This window comes from Martes martes, assembly GCF_963455335.1.
Source record: "Martes martes genome assembly, chromosome: 4".
Classification (NCBI taxonomy): Eukaryota; Metazoa; Chordata; class Mammalia; order Carnivora; family Mustelidae; genus Martes; species Martes martes.
This window is the reverse complement of record NC_137891.1, coordinates 38,609,349-38,633,688: the sequence shown is the minus strand read 5'-3', so window position 1 is coordinate 38,633,688 and position 24,340 is coordinate 38,609,349. Positions and strand designations below refer to the sequence as shown.

Below are 24,340 nucleotides of genomic sequence, written 5' to 3'. Positions count from 1 at the left end.
AGAACCCCTTTGCTGCTCAAGCATGTTTTTAGGCCTTGTTTCCTGTTAAATGTTCTTTGTGACCATCTGGACGAACGTGGGTAACTGGGATTCAGAAGCTGGGGGAGGATGTAATCCTCTGTGCCTTTGTGTTTCTCACCTTTGTTAAGCTTGTGACTGTGCCTTAAAATTTAATTTCTTCAAAATCTTAGCATGTTTCAAAGGGAGAGAATGTAGACTCTTTGGAGGTTTGCATTGTTTGTGCTCATGGGGAACGGAGCAGGGTTTTTCTGGGACGGGAGGGTTCAAGGCTGGGGATTTGACGTGACAGCAGAGGCCAGAAGTTCAGTGGAAAAGAGGGGAGGGTTGGAGGGAGGGCACGGAGGAATGGCGGCAGCCGGAGTCTGTGATCTCACGGCTGGCATGCCTGGGTCGTGTATCCAGTACTCAGCAGACCTAGAAGAGCTGACTGAAAAGCCTCTCGTGTTTTTTGCTCCTTAAAAGTGTTCTGTTGCGGGACGCCTGGGTGGCTCAGTTGGTTAAGCGGCTGCCTAAGGCTCAGGTCATGATCCCAGCGTCCTGAGATCGAGTCCCACATCGGGCTCCTTGCTCAGCAGGGAGCCTGCTTCTCCCTCTGCCTCTGCCTGCCACTCTGCCTGCCTGTGCTCGTTCGCTCTCTCTCCCTCTCTCTCTCTCTGACAAATAAATAAATAAAATCTTTAAAAAAAAAAAAAAGTGTTCTGTTGCCACTGCTGTTGGGATTGTCATTCTTAAGCTGTTAGCAACAGTTTCTCTTTGCTTTAGAAAACAGGTCTGTGTTTTGGTATCCTGTAGTGTCGAGAAAAAAATATTGTGTATCCCATGTGCTACTCGTCTATATTCTCTCTGATGGTAGAGCTGGAGCGTTTTTGCCCGAGAGGGTTTCTATGTGACGAGCAGTTAGGAGAATTACCTCAGTCTTTAAGGACTTGTGTTTTTATTCTGTAATGATGACCCAGTGCTGGGCCCCTCCAGTCAACCTTGGACATGTGGAGGAAACATGACCTCCCTCCCCATAGCCTGTCACGTGAGGGGCCAGGAAAGGGTGGTGCCAAGTTAGGAGACACCAAGAAAAGCCCTGTGGCGGCCCTGTGACCCCTTGAAGTGTGTGTTGTTTGCTCATCCGTGTATTGCGGAGACTTAGAAGAAGCAGAAAGCATGGAACATGCAGGCGAGCCTTCAGAACACTCAGATGACTACCTCGACTTTGTGCCATACCCCATGCTGCTCAGTCACTTCGTACTCATTTGCTTTAGAGCCACCGGTGGTAAAATGATGATGTTGGTGATGCTGACAGTAAGCACCATATGAGTACAAAAATGAAAAAAAATCACCATCTTTTATTTGTAATTACAAACCAAATCATCCAACTGAATGTCTTCAGTATGTTCTACTTAAAAATCAGTCTGAGCTGAAGGCGGAGGCCCACGGATGATGAGGCTGCCTAAGGACGAAGGTGAAGCTGCGTGGACAGTGAGGCCCACTGACAGGCTGCCGTGTCTGAAGGGACGCTTACCGGAGGTGGGGGGAGAACACCCACTTCACACAAACGCCTGTTCTGCTCATGCATGGTCTTGTAAAATGCAGTTAAAATAAATTGCGCCTCTGTTTTATAGCTCTTGACGTAGAAACCATGTTCACTTTTCTGAGGGAAGGAGTGTGGAGGTCTTTGTGGAAGGAGCCACGTATTTCCACGTTAATCCCCTTTTTTTTTTTAATTAGACACAGAAACAGTGTGGTTTTGTGTTGGTCTTATGAATTGACACGAAGTTGACACCAAGTTGTCACCAAGTTGTTTTATTCTTACCTGTAAGATTAGCAGTACGTACGCAAACCCTTCCAGTCTGTAAGGGAAAGGACCAGTTCCATGCGCTGATCACAAAGAATGACTCAGATTTTATCTCTTGGGGTTTTGGCCCAAAGTAAGAGGAGATTGAAAACCACTAGGTGATGTTGACCATGGGGAGAAGTTTCTTTACATTCTCCTTTAACATTTGGAACCTCTTTGTTATATCTCAAAATACTGCTAATGTGGAGTCCAAAGCCATGATACTGGATGATGAGGAAGAGGTTAGGGGGTTGTGGCAGCTGGGGGTGCTGTCCATGTACCGTGCTCCAGGCTGGGGACGTGGAGGGCTTCCAGCGGGCTGTCCGGCCACTCCCAACCATAGGAGCCGGTTTGGAGCCTCCTTAAAAAGGCTTTGACCTGATAGTTAATCAATATGGCCAGATGGTAGGACTTGATCTTTTTTTTTTTAATGCTATAAATACCTACTAGTGTAAAAGATTGTGCTCCTTGAGAAGTAACATCAGCAAAAAAAATGCTCTGTATAAGACTATTTTAATAGGTTTTCCCTCCTTGCCCTGTGCAAGCCCCTTAGAGTGGTCCGCCATTTGCAGCGAATCTCAGTGTCACAGGTGGATGGAGAACTACTGACTTCTGACTTTCTGTGCAGTAAGGAGGGCACAGTTACAGTTCCAGGCCTCGCGAATCTTCTCTGACTTGACTTTTCACGAGTTACTGCCGAATTAAGAGCATACCAGCCTTTCTCCACACACTGTTGGTCACTGTTTCATTAGAAGTGGGCTAGGAAGTGTGTAGTGGTCTTAAATAATAACTGTCTGCTTTAACTAATTGCTTTTTAATAAGCATATCTGGTTAATGCCTAAGGAATGTAATTTGGAATGATTAATGAAATTTGTTAACGAGGAACTTTTTATTTGCAGCCTCCGAATTTTCCCTACAGAGATGATATCATGTCCGTGAATCCTACCTGTTTGGTCCTTATTATTCTTCTGTTTATCAGCATTATCTTGACTTTTAAGGTAAGTGTGAAGATTTTACTTACAGCCTAAATATTGTTAAGTGTATTCATGAATGCTAAGAAAGTAAGCAAACTTGTGTTAGTTCTTTACCTTGCTTTAGATTTCTGAACTGCCTTTTGATTGCCTAACAGTTCCGTTTCTTCTCTTATCTATGTGAGAGAGAAATAGCAGCCACGTTCCCGCAGGCCAACCAAGGGTTACTCCAAAATCCATTTGGAGGGGAATACATTCATGTTACACATTAGGTAGTAAGTTGGCTACTGCAATAGCCATTACAATGTGTGCACGTTCTTCTGTAATTTGTTTTTACAATGTAATGTAGTCTTAACAGTGTTCTCTAACAATCTGGTATATGAATTTATCAATATTTAATAAATTACTTACTTTTGGACATCAAGACAGTTTCTGCTTTTTCACTCAATAGTGCTATTATTTTTTTTTACGACATCTTTCATATACTTATGTATTTCTTCAAGACACGTTTCTTAAAATTAGAGGGTGTGCGTAATTGGAGGGCTTCTGGTGGGGTGTCAAACGGCTACCCCCAGGTGAGGTGACCAGCACCCCGAGAGCACTGTTCGCTACGCCCTCAGCAGTTGAGTGCTGCCTCCTCTTTTTCATCTTTGTGAACCTGATGATAAAAACATCATAGCATTTGGTGCTTGTGTGCTGCTACGAAGTAGAAAGTTTCTAAATCATTACTAGACTTTGAACTTTTAACTCCTAACATCTTTCGTTGTCTTTATGTTGGCCTAAAATTACCCAGTTCTTAAATAGTCAAGCCTCGATAAACTCGAAGAAGCTGCATTTAGAGAGAATAGTCTTTTCAAGCAGATAATATGATGAAGAGGATAAAACGATGATCCACTGGGAGTCGTCTGAGTCACCATTTTCCCCGGGAACTGATCAGGTTGATACTGTGTTGTTCAGTGCTCGAGATGGGGACGGATTTATACGTGCATGTCGAGGCTTCCTGCCTCTCCAGTTCCGCTCTCCCCACCCCAACCTTCCTGGCTGCTCCGTCGTCCCCGAATATAGTCCCTTGCCCCACCTGGCAAAAGGTCGCAAATTCTCAAACCCCTGCTCCTGACAATTTGTCTTCCAAAGGCTGTCTTTCCTTTCTTTTCTTTTCTTTTTTTTTAAGGCAGGCTTTTCTTTAATTTGTGCCTGTTTTGGTTCCTCCCTCATGCTTTCAAATTGCGTGTGTATCTTATTGCAGATTTTACAATTTTTACATGTAGGAAGGTTGGTTGACCACACTACTTTCTGCCATTACCAGCTCAGAAGCCAGAACCACCTCGTGCTCTTGGAGGCATTTTAACTCCGTAGGCATTTTCCTTTGTCTTAGAAATGCTTTACCTTGAGATGTTGAGTCAGAGTTCACTTCTCTCATTGCTGTTTCTGTCTGTGTGGCCAGAGCCTTGGTTTTTTTCATTTAATAACCAGCAGTAATGGTTAAGAAAACATGCTGTGGGGGTGACTGTGAAGTTCGAATGTACTAGTGGATGAGAAGATGCATCATTCATTCATTTTTTTTCAATAAATATTTATTAAGGGTCTCCATGTGCCAGGCCCTGTTTTAGGTACTAGGGTTAGGTTGTGAGTAAGATTACATTATCTACTTACTAACCAGACTGCATTTCCTTGAGAAGGTAGACTGTGCCTTAAGTTTTATCATTGTCCTAGCGCTATGCTGATGCCTTGCACTTAGAGACTGGTGATTATTCATTTAAATAAATAATGAGTCTACATGCTGTGATTGCACGTGTCAGTTTACCTGATTAGTGGCTCTTGGCGACCTAAATTCCCGGTTACTGTTTGATAAAGTTCATCACCACACGGGTTCCTTAGGAGCCCAAACCAAGAGATGATTTGTCACTGCATGTTTATTTGGGAAACATACTAAATATTTAATTCTCTTGAAATTGAGTAAGATGACAGAAATGTCAAGAAAGAAAGAAGGTCATTGACGTAAGTTACTGGGTTTTTAGAGACAATAGGCCAGAGGGTTTCTTCCCCCCTTGCGGTGATCAGTAAGGGAATGCACATGGTGGTGTCAGGAACCCTTGAGAATGCTGGCTGGGCTTGTGAAGCCCCCGCCCCCAGGTGCCTCCCCTCTGCTGTTTAACCCTTGCGTTGTAGACATGTCAAGTGCAGAGGTCTCACCTGGCCTCAAAGAGTAGCTACTGCTCACTGCTAAAATCATGGATGCCTGTAGTCTTCTCGCAGAACACATAATGAGTACGTGCAAACATTTGTTTTCGTTTGTACTGAAGTTCTCAAAGTCTAAGGCTCTTGTTTTCTCACTAAAGGAACGACGGCATTGAGTAAACTGAAGGTTTGAGTAAAATGAACATATGTGCATTGTTCAAGAAATACGCCCTTCCTGTCTCTCTTTGTCATTGCTGATACCTGGTTTCGGATTATTGCTGTCCAGAAACATTTCATAAAGTACAATTTTACACATTTTCATCTTCACATCATCACAGAATATTTAAATATAAGAAATAACCACCATCAAGGATGAGTGCAGCCTGAGACAGCATTCTGAGTATACAACGGAATATATTACCTCAGTCTCCCAAGAAATGTCAAGAAATGTTGACAGGCATTCCTTTTGTCCTTTAACATCTTCTTTGTTATAGAACAACTTTGTTGTGATGTAATTCATAAATCATAAAGTTTACCCATTTAAAGGGTACAATTCAGTGGTTTTTAGTATATTCACGGAGTTGCGTGAACCCAGCTCTGTGGTAAACAGGGTAACTTGAGGACATTTTCATGACCTGCCATTATCCCTCATCCTCATCACCCCCAGATCCCCAACACCTGACAACTAATAATCAGCTTTATTTCTCTATAGATTTGTCTGTTGGGGACATTTCATATAAATAGAATTATACAGTATGTGGTCCTCTGGGACCGACTTGCTTTGACTTAGCGTATTTTCAGGGCTCGTCTATGTTGTACATTTTTCAGGATTTCTTTCCTTTTTATGGCTGAACGATATCGACCCCGTGAATATACCACATTTTGTCTAGGTGATCATCAGTTGATGGACGTTGCGGTCACTTCCCCACTCTGGTTCTTAGGAATACCGCTGCTTGAGCATTCGTGTACAAGTGTGTGTGGGCACATGTTTCCTTTCTCTTGGGCATACACGGAGGAGTGGAACTGCTGGGTCATAGGGTCACTCTTTAACCCTTTGAGGAGCCACCAGACTGTTCTCCAAAGTATCTGCATCATTTTGCATTCCCACCCACAGCGAACGAGGGTTCCAGTTTCTCCACATCTTTACATTTTTTTAAAAAATATTTTTATTTATTTATTTGACAGATCACAAGCAGGCAGAGAGGCAGGCAGAGAGAGAGGAGGAAGCAGACTCCCTGCTGAGCAGAGAGCCCGATGTGGGGCTCGATCCCAGGACCCTGAGATCATGACCTGAGCCGAAGGCAGAGGCTTTAACCCACTGAGCCACCCAGGCGCCCCACATCTTTACTTTTTTTTTTGATCAAAAAAGTGTAAAGCGGGAAAGGGATTTTGACGTCTTCTAATTCCGATCTATTCCCAGGTGCTCAGAGTGGAAGGGCAAGAGGCTCATAGTCTGCGCGTCTCCCATGAACTTGTGCTTTATCCTTGGCTTGACTTTATTATGGGCATTGATTTTAATGGCCTTCTCTGGATATTTTACTATGAAGATGGAGATGATTTAGTGATATCTATTGACCACAAAGCAAATTTATATGCTGTGAATGTTTTTTAAAAAATTAACTTGAATATGATTAGTTTAATCATACATAATCATGTAGAATAAAAATTCCAAAGACGAAGAGTTAAAAATATGATGAGAGGAGCACCTGGGTGGCTCAGTGGGTTAAAGCCTCTGCCTTTGGCTCAGGTCATGATCTCAGGGTTCTGGGATCGAGCCCCACATCGGGCTCTCTGCTCAGCGGGGAGCCTGCTTCCCCCCTCTCTGCCTGCCTCTCTGCCTACTTGTGGTCTCTCTGTCTGTCAAATAAATAAATCTTTAAAAAAATGTGATGAAAAATGGGTTAACACATGGATTGATCTGTGACATTGGGGGCAGCAAGTGTTTGTGGCGACTGTGCCTTCCAGCTGCATTTTCTCCTGCTCTCCCTTGTCCCCTCCACCACCACCTGACATCTTGGGGGAGGGGGGCTGTGATAGAATAAGCTGCCAGAAAGTTATATACCCAATATTTGTAATTGTAAAGAGTTCTTGATTTAGTAGAATTACTATGTGCACTTATAAGTTAGTAAATAAAAGTTCTGTAATACGGTTTTCTGTGTTGGGGAGACTGAAAAATTGTCTGAAGTTTGGAAATCAGAGACCTAATAATCACTACTCACTTACAGGGTTACCTGATTAGCTGTGTCTGGAACTGCTACCGGTATATCAATGGCAGGAACTCCTCTGATGTCCTGGTTTATGTTACCAGCAATGACACTACGGTAGGTGTGAAGTCATTTAACGTGGAGATCTCCACGTGTCTACTGTATGACGGCTTCTAGATGTTTCTAGTGTGTTTGCTCTATTTTTACATTGTTGAAACAGACTTATGAGCTGCTTAGTCAAAAGATTCATAGTTGAATGAAATGTGTTTTATTTTCCTTAGAGGATATTAAAATGTAGATCGCTCATGTATTTTATTTAAATAAGTTCTGGCTTATTTTTAAAAATATTACAGATGGATAATATTTGTACTTTCCCCATATTTATGTATCTCAAACTCGAATTATTAAGCCAGGGTATAAAACTCTAGATACCAGTTCTGCTTAGTATGACTGCTGTCTGACTTGACATGTGAATTGGAACCCAGAAATGTGGTTGTAGAGCTAGAGAAATGAGAATAGCAGAGGTTGCTACATTTTTAAGTCTTGTTATGTTCTTAGTTGTTTATACTTAAAATTTTTAAACCTATTTAATATGATTATGGAAAACATGTCTTTACTCGAAGAGTCCTCAAAGTCTTTCGTCCTTTATATAGATTATCGTAAAGTGCCTGGCTCATAAGAAAAGTGTAAGTCCTCTGGGTATTAACCTCTCCGTGTCCCATCATCTTTGTGTTCAGCACGGTGCCTGACACAGTACTTGGAACAAGTAGGTGCTCAAGGAGTGGTTAATGCAAAAATGACATGAGCGTGTGGGATGGCTCTTACTGGATAGGATTGGAGGGGATGTAGAACGGACAGCGCGCGTGGAAGGGTAAATACCAACGGCGTGTTAAGTCTAAACCAGAACAGAGTTTTACATATTTGTTCTGTTTTTTAAATTGTGGTAAGTTACTCTGTGACCTCACTGAAATAATTTAACCTGTCCCTGACTTGATTTCTCTGTATATAAAATGGGAATAAAACAGTTTCATACCTTATATTAAATATATGGGTACCAGCTGATATACTGAAAACAGTGTGGAATTTCTGAGAGAAAGCATGCTGCACGTGAATAGTTGTCCTTCGTGTTCACCCAGCACGTCTTGAGTTGACTTGCATGTGTTTGAGCAGTGGTTTAAGAGGCTCTGCCACCACTAGGTCACAAAGCCCAGCATGTCAGACGCTGAGGAGGCTCTTGGGATGGGGTGGGGGGGTCGGTTCTGCAGAATCCTGTGTCCTGATCTCAGTAAACACATGTTTTCTTTCAGCCCTCTAAAGAATTCCTCTTGGTCAGTAAGTCTCTTTAAAGAAATAGCTGTTTGTAATGATCATAATTTTGGTAAAATTTACTGGCTTAAGGAACTTTTTCCTTCATTCTGAGTTTCTGGATATTTAGTTACCTGTAAGTTTCTTTCTGCCTTTTCTTAAACAAGAAATCCCAGGGTACATTTATTGTCCTGCTGATGTAATGAGAAATCTAAACCAAGTTTGAGGTTTTTGAGTCTGAGGAACCAAGAGAGTTGCTAAACAGTAAAGATGCATCAGAATGTCACCTGAATGTTGCAGTTGTGAGCCTTGAGAAGTGTCGCAGGGACGGTAATGCCCGTGCCTCACACGTTAGTGTTAGTGCGCTGTTGGGGGTGGTTTGCTCAGGGCTTTCTGAAGGGTCGTGTGTATTTTTAATGGAAGCCAGGTAGAAGGGCTGAAAAGGTACATGTTGTATAGATACACCTCCAGATCCAAGGATACTCTGAAATTTGTAGGAATTGGGGTGCTGAGAGAATTTAAGAACCATGAGTAAATCCTTCAAATGCTCCAACTTGGCTTTTTAGAGGAAGGTTGTATTTTCTCCCTTTGAAAGATTCAGAATTAGACATGGAATAACAGGGAGGTTTTATTCAGACCAACATAAACTCAAAATAGTTACACTTTTCAACTGGACTTCCCTAGCTCCTCTGACAATAGACTTTTTTTCTTCAGAAAAGCTTCCAGGTTGCAGGTGATTTGGAATCACTAGGATTTGGGACCATAGACTCAAGCCAACTGTGATGGTTTCTTGGTGTGTTGACAGGAGGGGCTGGGGAATTGTTCAGCAGTGGTTACTGGTCATTATCTTCTTGGTCATCATGCTGTACCAACTTGACATTTTTAAGACAGGAAACTGAGTTGCTGATAATGTTTCTACTTTCTCAAAGTTCCCAGTAAACCTTTCTTTTTCTCTGTGTATGTGCGTGTTTGTTTCTTAAAGAAGCGTGTTCCTGGGGAGGAGAGATTTATTATTTCTCATAAGTAGGTTGTAATCTACTCCAAAATGTAGACTTAAATATACCACCCGAATCTCAGCTCTTCTGACAGTATTTTGAAAGATTTTTTTAAAAAAAAAGATAATGATGTGCTTTTTTTTTTTAAGGAGTCCTTATTATACCTAACATAATAATTCCTTAATAGCATAAGATATCCATTAAGTGCTCAGATTTCCAGCTGTCTCGTACATGTTTTTCTAGTGGTTTATTTTAAATAGGAGCTATGGGTCAATCTGTATTTTAAGACTCTAATTTTTTGTTACGGAAACTAGTTCGTCCTACAGACTAGATTTGTCTGACTGCTTGCCTGTCATGTAGTCCTCTATTCCCAGTAGAGTAGCGCTTGGATCTAGAGGCTTCCTGTATTCATATCTAACACCACCCCTCCCCCCCACCTTTTTTTTGCAATATTACTTTATAATTCATCATTTGTTCTTCCAGCAAGAGGCAGATAATGTCTGGCTGATTCTGTCTTTTGGGATGTCAGCAGCCATGAATATCTAACACTTGGATTCAGTGATGCATTAGGGTTTGCAGTATAATTATATGCCATCACTCCTTGTTCATTCATTAGCTGGAATATTTCTGTAAAGAGAAACTTTACCCTCATATGTGATTTGCTTACCCAGTGGTACTTGTGACCTGCGTGAATATACTTGGTTTTGTTATTTATCAGTTGTCCAAATGGCGAGTTGGTCTGTCATTCTCTAATGGTGACCAGTGAAGGTTTTTTTGTTTGCTTATTTGTTTTTATGTAACAAATTAAGTCATGAAAAGAGGCCTATTAGGAGAAGAGCTGGGGGTGTCCAATTGAAAAGTAAACTATCTTGATACATTTTACCAGTAAGCCTAAAGAAAACCTTAACCTATTATACCATACCCTTTTGAGACTTTCAAAGGGAAAAAAATAAAAGCTTTCTCTAAAAAGCTAGTACATTTTAGTTAATATCCTTATTGATGCTCAAATTGTACTATCTTTGGGCAGTGGGAGCCTCTTCAGGTTGGCCCCCAGGTCTTTTGACAGAACCATGGCTTCTTGGCTGTGTGGTTGACAGGATCCTTGACGCTCATCTTGTCTATTTATAATCCCAGACCCGGAATCAGCTATTTCTTCAAGGAGCACTGCTTCCTTTAGGTGCGGACCATATCTGGATTTCCAGGGTTGGAGAACATAATTATTTTTAAGCAGGGCTCTGCATGTTTGAAGACTGTTTTGACTCGAATGAAAGGAGTTAACGCTTACATTCCAACTTTAAAACTCTACATATACCAAAGCTTCACTCTGAGACCCCAAGTGGGGGTTGGAGTGATCTAGTTCTGTCATTTTCCCTGGTCTCCGTCGCTATATTAAGATCCTCGTAGCATGTAATAATGTGTGCTTCTCTTTTGTCCCTGTCTTATTGGGAATCCACACTGACATAATAACATGTTGCCTTTCACTTCCTATCAGATACTAAGCCAGATGGCTTTTCTCCCAGGCTGAATAGTCTCAGGGTGACCTCTGTGGACGCATCCTCTGGGGGCTTTTGTTGGTAGAAAATAAATGTTCTTTATTTTTTCTCCTCCAAAAAAGAACACATATTATTAGCCGGATATGGAGTTTCTCAAACACTACTGAGATGGAGGATGGATGAGTTACCAGATATTGGAATCATTCCCTGGGTTAATCTAACCTCCAGTTTCCCAACCAACCCATAGCAAAACCTTGGAAAGCAATGCTTAAGAGATAGGGGTCACACAAACTCTATTAGTTCATAATGCTCTATGATCTTTGGTATTTTTTTTTCATGGTGCCCATAGGTCAAACGAAATACCTAACTGTCCATTGCATTTTAAGTAGTCAACGTAAGAGTAGAAGTGAGTGTAATACCTGCCACTTCTTGCTGTTTCCCTTGGAATTTAAAAAAAATCCCACAGTGCCCCCTTGAGTCGCTGCATCCCGTTACAGGGTACCCTAAGCACCCTCCTTTTAGGACGTTGTGGTAGAAATCACATTCTGAGTATATGTTATGTAATACCACACTCTCTCCCCTGCCACCGCCAAAATTTGGCCCTAAGAGGAAAAATGTGTTAAATACCAAACATGTGATTATAGAAACAGATTTTCTTCACATTAAAATTTATGCAAATCAAGATGTAAAAACTCTTTAATCTGTCTTGCTAATACTAGTGAAGATTGGAATCATAGTAATACCCAATTTAGTTAAATCCCAGAGTAGGGAACCTGATTCCTTTGGAGTTGGAGCACTCTAAAAGCAGTGAGATGACTATTTAGCCAAAATGGCATCTGAAATTCTGATTCCAGATAAAAGAATCATTGACTTGAGTAATGTAGGAAAATTCCTATATAGGAAAATTTTAAACTTAATGGAACCTGTTGTGCCATGCCATTTTGTGGGTGCTAATCCAGCTTAACATTATATACGGGTTTATTGTGTTGACTTTAGAAAGTATTTTGCTGTGTGGTGCCTTGCTTTGAGTCTGAGTGGTTGAAGAACACAGTTAAGAAAATGGCAGTGGGGGCGCCTGGGTGGCTCAATCCGTTAAATGTCTGCCTTCAGCTCAGGTCAGGATCCCAGGATCCCGGGATCCTGCCCCTGAGTCCACATCGGGGCTCCCTGCTCAGTGGGGAGCCTGCTTCTCTCTCTCCCTCTGCCCCTCGCCCTACCTATGCTCTGTCTTTCTGATACATAAATAAAATGTTAGAAAGAAAGAAAGAAAAGGCGCGCGCGGGGGGGGGGGCAGTGACCGGGTGGAAGCCAGATTATCTCCCTGGCAGCCATTTCCTCTGAGGGACCTGAGATTAACAAAAGGCTGACCTTGGGCTGTTAGAAAAGCCACAAAACAAATTCCTGGTTGGCTGAGGGGGAGTGGGGGTTGGGTGGGATTTAGTAGTGATCCTAACGACTTTCAGAATTTGTGCATAAAAAATTCTACTGCTTTTTTCCCTCCTCCTCTTGTTTTTAAAAATCAGGGCGCATTCCTGCCTAGGTTGGCTATGGTTAGAAACAAGTTCCTGACGATGTAACATGAGTGCCTTTATTCTCCCCCTCCTCCCCTCCGCTGTAGAGAGGGGTAAAGGGAAGGGAATAAACTAATGGCCAGCAGGAGAGATTTTTAGTTAGACTTCAGAAGAAGGTCCTTCATGCTGGAGAAGCTAGACTGATGGCAAGCAAGATGAATCACCGATCCCTGTCTTGCAGATTCTTGAGGAAAGGTCATCACTTTCAGAAACAGTTTAAGAGAGGGCTTCCCCCAGAAGACGAGTTACTAGGCTGGCTCTCAAGCTCTCTTCAAGTCCTGGCCATTTCGGATTCATTAAACATACTTCACCAGCAACACATACCTTTCATCATACCTCTGCCTGTAGCAACCAGAGGGTCCGGAAGCAGTGGGGGGGTTGGAGAGGGCAAGGTTCTTTAAGAAAAGGACTTTATGTAGAGTTTGAAACAGTAGCCTGTGGGTTAGACTCAGAAACTTCTGGCATACCACCTACCAGCATCCAAAAAGGGGGGTCTTACTTGTAACATTTCAACGATAGGTATCCTTTTGCCTTGTAACTTAATAGTTTGTATCATCTCTCCTCCTTAAGCTCCCCCCACCCAACCTTTAATTTTAAAAGGCCAAGACAGCTGAGAAGTTGTTAGAGATTTGGTAAAATCTCAGAGAAGCGGAGAGAGCAATTAGGAGACGATCTCCAGAGTTAAGGTTTCTGTGAGGATGGATGCTCAGAGTCTGATCAGGGCAACAGTTGAGAGAGTGAGGAAGAGGGCAAGGATTTGAGAGTTGGAGGAGGTAGAGATGAAAGTTGATTGTGGAGGGGATGTGGAGTGAGATGATTCTCAGGGATATCTCTTGTGTATGACTGTGCCTGAAACATAAAAACCCCTTACGGAGGCTAGGACAAGACCTTGGAAGTTAACCTGGCCCAGCCACCTTTCGGTGCGCTGTCTCCACAGCTGTTGCACAGATGCCATCTACCTGAGGGCTGAATAATTCCAGTGATGCTCTGCTTTTTGCATCTGTTAACGCCTCCCCGGTCCGTGGCTTTGGGAACACAGCTTTTCCCCAGACACTCGAGTAGCAGTCGCCATCTGCCAGGCTCTTAGATGGGTGCTTCGTGTAAATGAGCTCATTCTGTCTCCCAAGAGCCCTTGAAGAAGGTTCTCCTAATCCCTGTATAGAGGAGAGTGACCCTTGTCACTTCCCAAGATGACAGGGCTCACGAGTGGCAGGAGGGACACTGTGCCCTGAGCAGCCTGGCACCTGTCCGTTCTATGCACCCACTTCCCCCTAGACTGTCGTCTGCTGAGATGGCAGCCAGGACCAGGGCTTCTCAGCACCGGTGCCTGCCATGGGCCTCCTTGGGGCGAGGAGTGAAGCAGCCAACAGCTCATTCTCAAGGAGAGTCGCAAACTTGAGAAGCAGTGGGACTTTTTAATTTCGCTCGCTTATTTTTGCTTTTTTAGCACAGTGGAAAGGATGGGAGGGTGACTGAGGAGAGTCGGAAGAAAAGCACAGGTTAAAAGGAACCTTTATAACAGCGAGGCAGCCTCCTTCTTCAGAGTTGTGCTGCTGAACAGTCCACTTCTGGTGACGCAGCCCCCAGCATCCTCCTGATTCCTGCTGTGTGCACACAGCTGCAGGGGTACGGTCCGAGCAGAAAAGGCTGGTGCACGAGATTTCCTCCTTAAAGCTCCTCACCTGCTTTCACGTAGTTTCCACGGTTCTAGCTTACATTATATGACATTAACTCTGCTCATACTGCTTCCCTCCATTAGTAAAATACAGCACTTTAAAAAACATCCCGGTCTGGTAGAAATTATCTGTGACCCATACCGCTTCTCAGTCCTTTCATCCAGCAAGCGTCTGGAGTGGTCAGTCAACACATAGATATTAGAAACCTGAGTTCTGGAAGAACATTTCAGACAAACCCAGTTTTAATCAATTATTTAATTGTAACCCTTCTATAATAATAGCAAGCAAAAGCAACTTATAGTAGTTTTACGGTGAATTGAGGATATAGTTAACCTCTGTTTTCATTGTATTTTACTTTAAAACACATACAGAAGTTGACTGACTTAACACTCATGTCCGCAATAGAGTTCATACTGATTTTTACTCTAGGAACAAAGGAGACATTGGATTTTATTTTTTAACTTAAGAAAATTTTCTGGGTATATATCTTAATGAAGCAATAAGAAAAATGTATAAGATGTTCATGCAGCATCACGAACAGCAAAATTATCCAAGCGCTTTGTCTAATAACTGGGGAGTGGTTTGGTAAAATAAGGGTCCATCCCCTTGACAGAATGTCTTTATTGTCAGAGAAATCACTATGAACTACAAACATAGTAACGGAAGAAAGGCTTGTGATGTTATAAAAAGCGGAATACGGAAGTTTGTATTGCAGTTAACAGCTAGGAAAAAACGAAGCTTATAGGCACAAATTAGATTGTAATAGAAAATTAAACATTGATTCGTTGAATGCTGGAAATCAAAGCAGGAGACATTTCTCCCTTTCCACTGATGTGAGGGAGGGAGGGGAGTGTGTAGGGAAGGGGGAACTGGGTACTGGGTAAAATGGGAAAGAAGCTGAGATGTGAGGTAGTGAGTAGTTGCTACAGCTGCCTTGGCAGCCTCTGGTGGAAGGAATGGTGTAGAATCGTTAAGGGGATGGCACGGTAGGTGGCGTCGCAAGTTCAGGCTGGGGGATCAGGCTGGGGGAACCGGGGAAGCAGCCAGGCTGTCTTTCAGGTTACCGTGGTGATAGCATGCCGGCCATTTCTTCCATCTCCTCTATAGTTAAATTAGGTATTTTTATTTTAGAAAAAAGTATAGGCTGGGGTGCCTGGGTGGCTCAGCGGGTTAAAGCCTCTGCCTTCGGCTCAGGTTGTGGTCCCAGGGTCCTGGGATCAAGCCCCGCATCGGGCTCTCTGCTCAGCGGGGAGCCTGCTTCCTCCTCTCTCTGCCTGCCTCTCTTCCTACTTGTGATCTCTCTCTCTCTCTGTCAAATAAATAAATAAAATCTTTTAAAAAAAGAAAAAAGTATAGGCTTTTAAAGATGTATTTATTTAGATACCGTTACTTAAGCGTTAGATATTTAAGCGCTCAGAAGATTTTTAACGTTCAGTTTGAGCTGCTGTATTATTTTGGTATTTCCAGACCAAATACCTCACTAGTGAGAGTTTTTTACCCAATTTGAACTATTTGAAGTATGAGTTCTATATTATGAGTATAATCGATAAAAGAATTTGAATTCTCTGCTGAGAATTAAGAGAAATAATGACTTCCTCCTATAATACTAAGTAAGTACAATTTACAGTAGTTTTGCAGTGAATTGAGGATAAAATCCTCTGTCTTGCTTTTGGAAATGATTCTGTTGGCTGGCAGGGCTCGGCAGGGGGATTTCTCACTAGAACCTCCCAAAATCTGCTTACCTCATCTCCTGGTGTGTTGGATTCACTGGATACAAGATGCCGCCAGTTGTAAATTGCACCATTATTTTAGATGCTGTCGATTACAAGGCAAAGCCTAAATTTAGATGTTCAAATGTACAAAAACATATACCTTAGAATTTTAAAAATGCAGTTATATGTATGTCTTTGTTTACTTATTTATATTATTGGTGAGGATATTTTAAAAGTTTGAAAATAATCTAGATTCCTTAAAGATTACCCAGACTTTCTGTTTGTGATAACCCTGTGCCAAGTGCCCAAATGGTTATTTCAGTTAATTGTGAAGACTTGTGAGTCCACTACCTCCCCTTTGCTGGTCGGCGTGCATAAAGGCAGCTCCTCTAAAACAGGCAAATGTGGTGTGACCAATTTAAAACAAGCATTTAATTTAATGGCTGCCTGTTTTAAACAAGATACATTGTGGACTGTTACGGGGTTTAACAAATGGTGAAGAAGAGAAATTTTTGACTTCCTGTGAGTAATTGAAATGGACCTTTGGAAGAGTTCCCCAAGTGCCTCTAAATGCTGAGGTTGTTGTAAGGCTGTGTAATTTCACATCTGACAGTAGCCTGTTTCCAAAGGCCGAATTCAGGGTAGTGCTTTCCCTTAGAACAGGCAAAGGCGAACTTTCTCTATAAAGAGCCAGAGTCAATATTTTAGGCTTTGTGAGCCATATGGTGTCTGTCGTAACGACTCAGCCCTGCTGGTGTAGTGTGAGACCAGCTGTAGATAATCCATACGTGAGTAAGTGTGGCTGTGTGCCCATCGAACTTCATTTATGGATGCTGAAATTTGAATTTACGTAATTTTCACATATCACAAAGCATGTTTTTCTTCTAAACCATTAAATGTTAAGAACCGTTCTTAGGTCGCAGGCTAAAACAGGTGGCAGGCTGGAGTTGGCCCGCCTGGAGTTCCCAGACCTCTGCCTTAGTGGGAATTTTAGCCAAGTTTTCTAGGCATTTGTAGGACAACTATTTGAACCATCCCGAGGAATTTAATGGTCCTGGCTTTTGGCCTTGAAAGACCTCTGAGTTGAATTTTCCCCTCCTACAAGTGAGTTGGCAAAGAGTAGCCCCTAATCCTTTGGCTCTTGCAAAGGATACCTCTTTTCCTGAGAAAGTTATCTCCCATATTTCTGATTTTGTCTATGGATTTGAATCAGGCTTCTATTTAACAAACTATAGTAGAAAATCAATATAAGAATAATTTGCTTGTAAAACAGTCACTAAAATTTTGGAAGAGAGTAGTTAAAGCTGTTACATGCATTGTCATTCACTTTTTTACAAAGATTTGTTCCATAAATGATTGTTAGTTTACTATCAAAAAAGAATAATACATACTTTCCCCCCTCTCTCTCTCCTTCCCCCTCTGTTCCTTTCTTGCTGTATCCATCTCTGTGTCTAGCTATCCATTCGTGTATGGAATGAAAACTTTGTATCCCAGTTAATTTCCATTTTGGCTATTTCTGGGTCATTTTAACACTTGGAGTGTGTCCAGTACCACAGGCCATCTCATCCTTCCATAAATGCATGGGATAAAGAGTTGAGCCTCTGTCCATGCCTGTACTGCTATCCACTAAGCACGTTGCTTGGATTTATTTCACTAATCTTGTAAGAGAGAGACGGTTACGGCCCCTGTTTACAGATGGAGAAAAGTAAGGGTTTAAGAGGTTAAGTGGCGGGCCCGAGGCCTCAGAGCTGGGATGGGTAGTAGACCCAGATGGTCTCCACAGCCCAGGCTCTCAGCCACTACCCCAGCGGGCGCCAGTCTTCTCGATAACGGTGGCAAAGAGGAAAAAAACAGCGTTTGTGTGGGAAGGTCCTGTGACTGGACACCGGCTGAGAAGGTCCTCGCTTCCCCATGGAAGAGAACTTCTGTTCATCTGGTTCCTCGACTAGCAGATAACCCGTCTGCTGGTTCAGGCCTCGTCCGTTTCGGTTAGTGTCATGTCCTCAGTGCCGGCACACAGTGGGACCCACGCTCATGGACGAAATGAACCAAAGTATTAAACAAATCATCTGTCTCGCTCTCTTTTTGATCTCCGTCGGAGGAAATCGCTTAGGTTATGTGAACCAGATCAGCTCTGTGCCCGTACCCCCAACCACCCAGCGGTCATCCCCGGGAGAGCGCTCTGCGGGGCTCACTCCATTTCTCCTCCTCCTCTGCTTTCCTCCGATTATAGAGCGCGGTAGCAGGGTCCGTCTCGTCGTCGTGGCCAGTGAGCTGGGAGTCCTCTCTCAACTTCTTAACGTTTAGTCTCATAGGTCTTTTCGGCTCTGTTTTCTCTTCTGTTTTTTTCTCTCCGTTGCTGCCAGATTGATCTAAATCATAAACCTGATTTGTCAACCCCTCATTTAAAAGTCTTTGGGGGTTCTGCCATTTCTTACTGCAGCATTTCTCAGTGGTGATGTCACCCACTTTGCTATGTGATAGCCTTTGTGACTCGTGGGGTAATACTTACAATAAGTTTGCCAGTGGTTTTATTTTTTTATTTTTTAATTTTTTAAAGATTTTATTTATTTATTTGTCAGAGAAAGAGAGGAGCGAGAGTGAGCACAAGTAGACAGTGGCAGGCAGAGGCAGAAGGAGAAGCAGGCTTCCTGCTGGGCAAGGAGCCCGATGTGGGACTCAATCCCAGGACGCTGGGATCATGACCTGAGCCGAAGGCAGCCGCTTAACCAACTGAGCCACCCAGGCATCCCACCAGTAGTTTTATTTTTTATTTTCTTTTCGTTTTTGCCTTTTCGGTAAATAGGAACAGATTTAGGAGTACCCCTGCAATAACATCAGTCTCAGCTGCTTGCATTCAAAATTTTTCTTGAAACGAGAGGAGGGAGCAGAATTGTAACTTTGTTCTGCCAACTCTCTCTCACTTGTGAGGCGGCTTCGAGGGACTGTTAATGGATATGTTGTGGCTGTGCTTTCGTGAATACCGGACCCTTTGCTTCCCACCCCGTAGCTCCCCAAAGGAGACTACACAAGAGAAGTCTCCATTCCCGGTGGCATTTTCTGTAGTTTTTCATATTTTGTGGGTAGAGAAGGGCAGTTGATTTTGTAAACACAATCTGTGTGTGCCCACAGAGGAGAGTTCTCTTACATGAGAACGTTACCAAAGCTCCCAACGGTCCCCCACAGCCCCCCAAAATGGTGAGGATCACTGGTTTCTGTGAAAGAAGGGGCCACTTTCCTGTCACTGCTTCCAAGACCAGCTGGGATCATGCCTGTTGTTCCAGGCTCATCTCTGTAATGCCACTAATGCTCTTAGCTCTCCAGATAGCAGACTGCCTGCACCTTTACCTGGGTGCCTCGGTCTTTCATGACGCACAGTTTGCATGTGCCTTCCCCCACCCCTGGCTTGAGCGCTGCTAGGCTGACACAGGGCACCCTGCTCCCAGAGGCAGCCTGTTACCTTCATCTCTGCCTCTCAGCCCCCTGCCGCCGATAGGAGCCAGGATGTACGTGGGCCAAGAGTGAGTGCACGCATATGCTGTTTGAACCAGACCTTACTTTGGGTTTCAGAATTACAGCTCTGTGCCTACCCCTCTCGGGGTAAAAATGGCATCCATTTTTCATGGACAAAGAGTGGCTTTTGTCACCATTTAGTTACTTTGTTTAGATTTGGTAAAAGAGGAGATAGGAGGTAGGGATGGCAGATCCTGTCGTAGGGGGACATGAGTGTCCACATCTAGCTTTGGAGATCAGAGGAATCATGAGTGGGCTGTTGAGGGGGGAGGTTCTTGCCACAACCTTAGCTGCTTCATATTCAAGAACAGGAGTATTTTCAGGATTCTTCAGAGAGGGGCTGTTTCAAATAGCTGGTTAGTTCACTGACCTTCCCTTACAGGCCTTTATCTGGTCATGTGTTTGCTTCCACAAATAGGGCCCAAAGCAGCTTCAGTTTTAGCTTCGAACATGTTCTGCTACCGCCAGAGCTGAGAAGGGGTAGAAAACTTCTTTTCTAACCAAGTAAATAAATGTGTACATAGATGGCTTACTGGTATCACTTACTTGAGGAGAGCATGTAGCTGAACTAGTTACATAAAATGATACTGTTTTTTAAAAAAAAATTTTTTTATGTATTTATTAGAGCAGGAGCGTGAGAGAGCGCACTAGTAGGGGGATGAGGGAGACGGAGAACCAGGGTCCTCCTGAACAGGAAGCCTGATGGAGGACTAGATCCCAGCACCCTGGGATTACCACCTGAGCTGAAGGTAGATGCTGAACTGACTGAGCCATCCAGGTGCCCCTAAGATAATACTGTCTTAATTATCTTGCTACAGGTGGGGGATTGCTGCCATTCACTGAAAACCCAAATGCTGAAGCCTGTACTCCATGTTAGGTGTGTTCACTCCCTTAGATCCTTACAACACCGCTTGGAAGGGAGCCTGTGATGGTCTTCATTTTACAGATACGCAAACTGCGGTTCAGGCAGATTCAGTAACGGAGGACCATAAATCACAGAGCTAGAATTTGAACTGAGGTCTTGTGTTTGACAGTCCACCGCCATATTACCTCTAGAATTTTATCATGGCCACACATCTACTGAGTGATAGAAGTCACATTTGAACACCCCTCTGCCCAAGAACCAGTTCTGAGAAAGGGATATGGAAATATAAGACTCTCACCTTCTAGAAACTTTTTGAAGAGGAGAAAGGCAAATGTATATTAGATGGTTAATAGTATAGAATTATCAATAATTTAGTTGATAAATTACGTAAGTGCTTCAGGAAAGTGATTTTGTGTCTTGAGTTCAGAGGGCTGTGTTATAATGACTGCCATTTCCAGTGTGATTCTTAGGACTTTTTTTTTTTTTAAAGATTTTATTTATTTGACAGACAGATCACAAGTAGAGAGAGAGGGAGGAAGCAGCCCATTGCGGGGCACAATCCCAGGACCCTGAGATCATGACCCGAGCCGAAGGCAGAGGCTTTAAACCACTGAGCCACCCAGGCGTCCTGATTCTTAGGACTTCTTAAATCTACAAAGAATCTGGAAATCTATCATCGTAGTGTTTTTGTTCCAAGAACTTACTGTCCTGTAATTGCGTGGTATGAAGATGTGGAGAAGAGTGTTGTCGAGGCTGGACTGTTCAGATCTCCGTCTTAGAAGTGAACTTAACTTGGGCCTTGGGTTGTTTGGGTTTATGTGGAGCAACGTAAGAAAGAAAAGCATTCCAGGAGAGAAAAATCATGAGCCGGAGTGGGATTGGTAACGAGGTGCTGTGCCTGGGAGGTCTGGGAGTAGATCAGGTCGGGTAGAGACAGATACTGGGCTGAGCAGTTGGGTAGGACAGACCAGGGCGTGAGCAGCACAGAGGGTGTGGTAGTATGTGAGGGAATTGCTCATTTTCCCATCGCACATGTGTATCCGTGGGGCTACTTCTGGGCACCATAGTTCTCTAGTTCCCACCGGTGCACGGGGTGTGCTACATTGTGCTTTAATGTGGAGTTCGGAGCTCAGAGGACCGGAGAAGAGTCTCAGGCAGGGGTGCGGTGGTCCTGATCACCGTCTCCAGGCGAGCACTTACCACCCGAGATAATAACTTCAGCCAGCACCATGTTCCCCTGTTGCTTTGTTTGTGTCTGTACTGCACGGGGTCCAGACCCTACCGCCCTTTTCTTGCTTTTGAGAGTCACAAACCTGGCAAGTCGGCTCATCTCCAGGCCCCTGCAGAAGCTCCTGTCAAGCCCACGCCTCGCCTGCCAGCCAGCGAGGCAAAAGGAGCGATGTGGCCCTCAGCCTGCCCCCATCCTCAGGTTGAAAGTCGCCCCTGGATGACGGACGTCCTCTTCCCTTTAACACTGCCACGAGTACTCTTTGGGTTTTTAAGTTTCCAGTCATCATCTGTGTTGTCAATGTGGTATTTCATGTGCATAGCCAGAGCTCATGGCATTGAAAAACTGATTTCTCCCTAATTGCCCTGCCTGTCTCTTACCTCTCACCCCCAGCAGTGAGCACCGCTGACTTCCTTTTCCTGTTTCTTCTAGTGTTTGCCTCTATTTTATTTTATTTGTTTTTAAAATTTTACTTATTTGACAGAGAGAGAAACAGGGAGGGGGGAACACAAGCAGGGGAAGTGGAAGAGGGAGATGCAGGCTCTCCCTGCTCAGGGAGCCCAATGAGGGGGTCAGTCGCAGGACCCTGGGATCACGACCTGAGCTGAAGGCAGACACTTAATGGCTGAGCCACCCATGCGCCACTTGGCTCTGTATTTTAAAAAATAATGTCTACATTGCTATTCCATGATCTGTTCAAGATCTCTTTGGGCTGCTTATTGTTGAACAGGATTTTACTCTCCTCCTCGTGTTCTCCGCTTCCCTTGTCCTTCTCATATCATACCAGATTTTCTGGTGCTGTCTTCAGTAATGTTTGCCTTTGACAAGGCACATCATATGGTTCGGTGCAGAGCTCTGGGATAGACATTCTCTTACATGGTGTTGGATTTTTCCCAGCAAACATTTGCCTTGTTTTTCTAGCTGCCAAGTTTTTTACCTGTTACCTAAGTCCCCATCCTGTCTCAGTGGCTATGAGATCTGCCAACTGCCTACTAATATTGACTCTCTCAGATCTGTCAGTTCTCTTTCTTTCCTGGGGCTTATCCTTCCCTAACCCAGGGTGGACGAGATGCCACACAACTGTCATCTGGGTCACTGGTTTCATTTTAACGTACCACTTGTTAGGGTGCAGGCCAGCAAGCAGACGTCAGGTGCGATTTCGATTTTCCACGTGTCTCTTCCTGACCCCCGGTTTTGGATCTCCTAATCTCCAGGGATGGTTCTTTGAGAATCTGATGAAAGCTCTGAATACTCTTCCCGGGAAACAATGACACAGACACAAAATTTGGCCTGTTGTCTTGTGAATGTCTGAAGACATTTGTGTGACTTACATGGAACACTTTGGGGCGATGTCATCTTAGCAGCTATAGAGTTTCAAATAAGCCTTCAGTGTGCCTAAGCTCTAATATTGTAAGTCCAACTCTAACCATAGTATCCAAAAATCTCCTATTTTTACCAATAAATAGTTCTTTCTCTGAGCATTTTTATTCTTTCTTAGTATTTGATGGAATGAATTCGTTTTCCAAACTTTAATCACTGGTGGATGTATGGCCAGCTGGAATCGCTTCTCTGTTACATTTTGCAACCTTTGATGTTAATTTATTTCTTCCTCCAACTGTTCTATATATCGATGTAGCTAGGAAAATGAAGTTTGCTCTGGTAACACTCTGAGTATTTGTTGAGTTGAATTGAAATGACTGAGGAGTTGCCTTTCCCGCAAGCACACTGTAACCGAGCAAGAGAACTCCCAGTTAAGGAGACACTCCAGACAGACAGAGTCTAATCTTCCTAATGAACCGCTGCCTTCTGGGGTCATTGGCAAGAGGGATTTTTCCATCTGTAAGGAATAAAGTTACACTTCACAGTCACTTCATGGTTGAGCTCCTATTAAGACAGACTCCAAAGGACGGTACTTAGATTAGGATTTCATTGTATTGAATATTGCTTGAAGTAAAGTGGTCTGTGGCTGAGATTTGTAATGTGTCTTTGTTTGCCAACTCACTCAGTAGCTGCCACGTACCAGACAGTGACTTTAGTTTGAAGTAGGCTGTGACCTGAGAGATTACTTTCTAGCCATTCATTGTGAATGACTAAATTTTGAAAAGTGGAAGACAGAGTTTAACTAACTGCCAACTTCTAAAAAATGTCAGAATAATCGGATTTCAACCAGTTTTGTTGTATGGCATCTTAATTGGCATGTTCTATCTTAATTGACCCTACTGCAGTTTTCTTGGTTTTCCAAGTACTTCATTGATCTTAGTAGAAAAGGACAGTAGGAAGTGTTTCTAGTCAGTATCGACAGCCTATAATAGAGGAAGTATGGTGGCCCTGATGGCACCAACCCCTTCCTTGAAATTGTCAATAATATCACTTATATTTTAAAGAGATGACGTCGTTTCAGAATGTAGAACTTACTCCATTTGGACAACTGTCAGTGAAAAGAGCGTGAGGTACTGTGTGAAGACTTTTCTTCACAGGCTGCATTTAGTATGTGGTGGTGAGGAAGCGGAGACAGGTGAAGCGGTCACAAGCCCTGGTGAAGGGACAGACTCCTCTGTCTGTAAGGCGCCATACACCAGGAATCTGACTTTGGGTAAAGAGTCCAAGGCCGTAGGATATTTGAGACAAAAGCCAATATTGGGATATTAAAATTCCGATATAAAGTGAAACTTTAAAACAAGTTTGAAGGGGTGCCTGGTTGGTTCAGTTGGTTAAACATCTGCCCTCAGCTCTGGTGATGATCCCAGGGTCCTGGAATGGAGCCTTGGGATGGGCTCCCTGCT

At 43.4% G+C, this 24,340-nt stretch overlaps 1 protein-coding gene across 1 annotated transcript in view; it reads left to right on the top strand.

The window, feature by feature from the left end:
* LAPTM4B (lysosomal protein transmembrane 4 beta) overlaps positions 1 to 24,340 on the top strand; it is an 80,566-nt gene that overhangs the window by 52,194 nt on the left and 4,032 nt on the right. The window contains exons 5-6 of the mRNA XM_080800222.1: positions 2,746 to 2,844; positions 7,221 to 7,316. Of these exons, the coding sequence (XP_080656348.1) occupies positions 2,746 to 2,844; positions 7,221 to 7,316 (195 nt within the window). The remainder of the gene's footprint in view (positions 1 to 2,745; positions 2,845 to 7,220; positions 7,317 to 24,340) is intronic.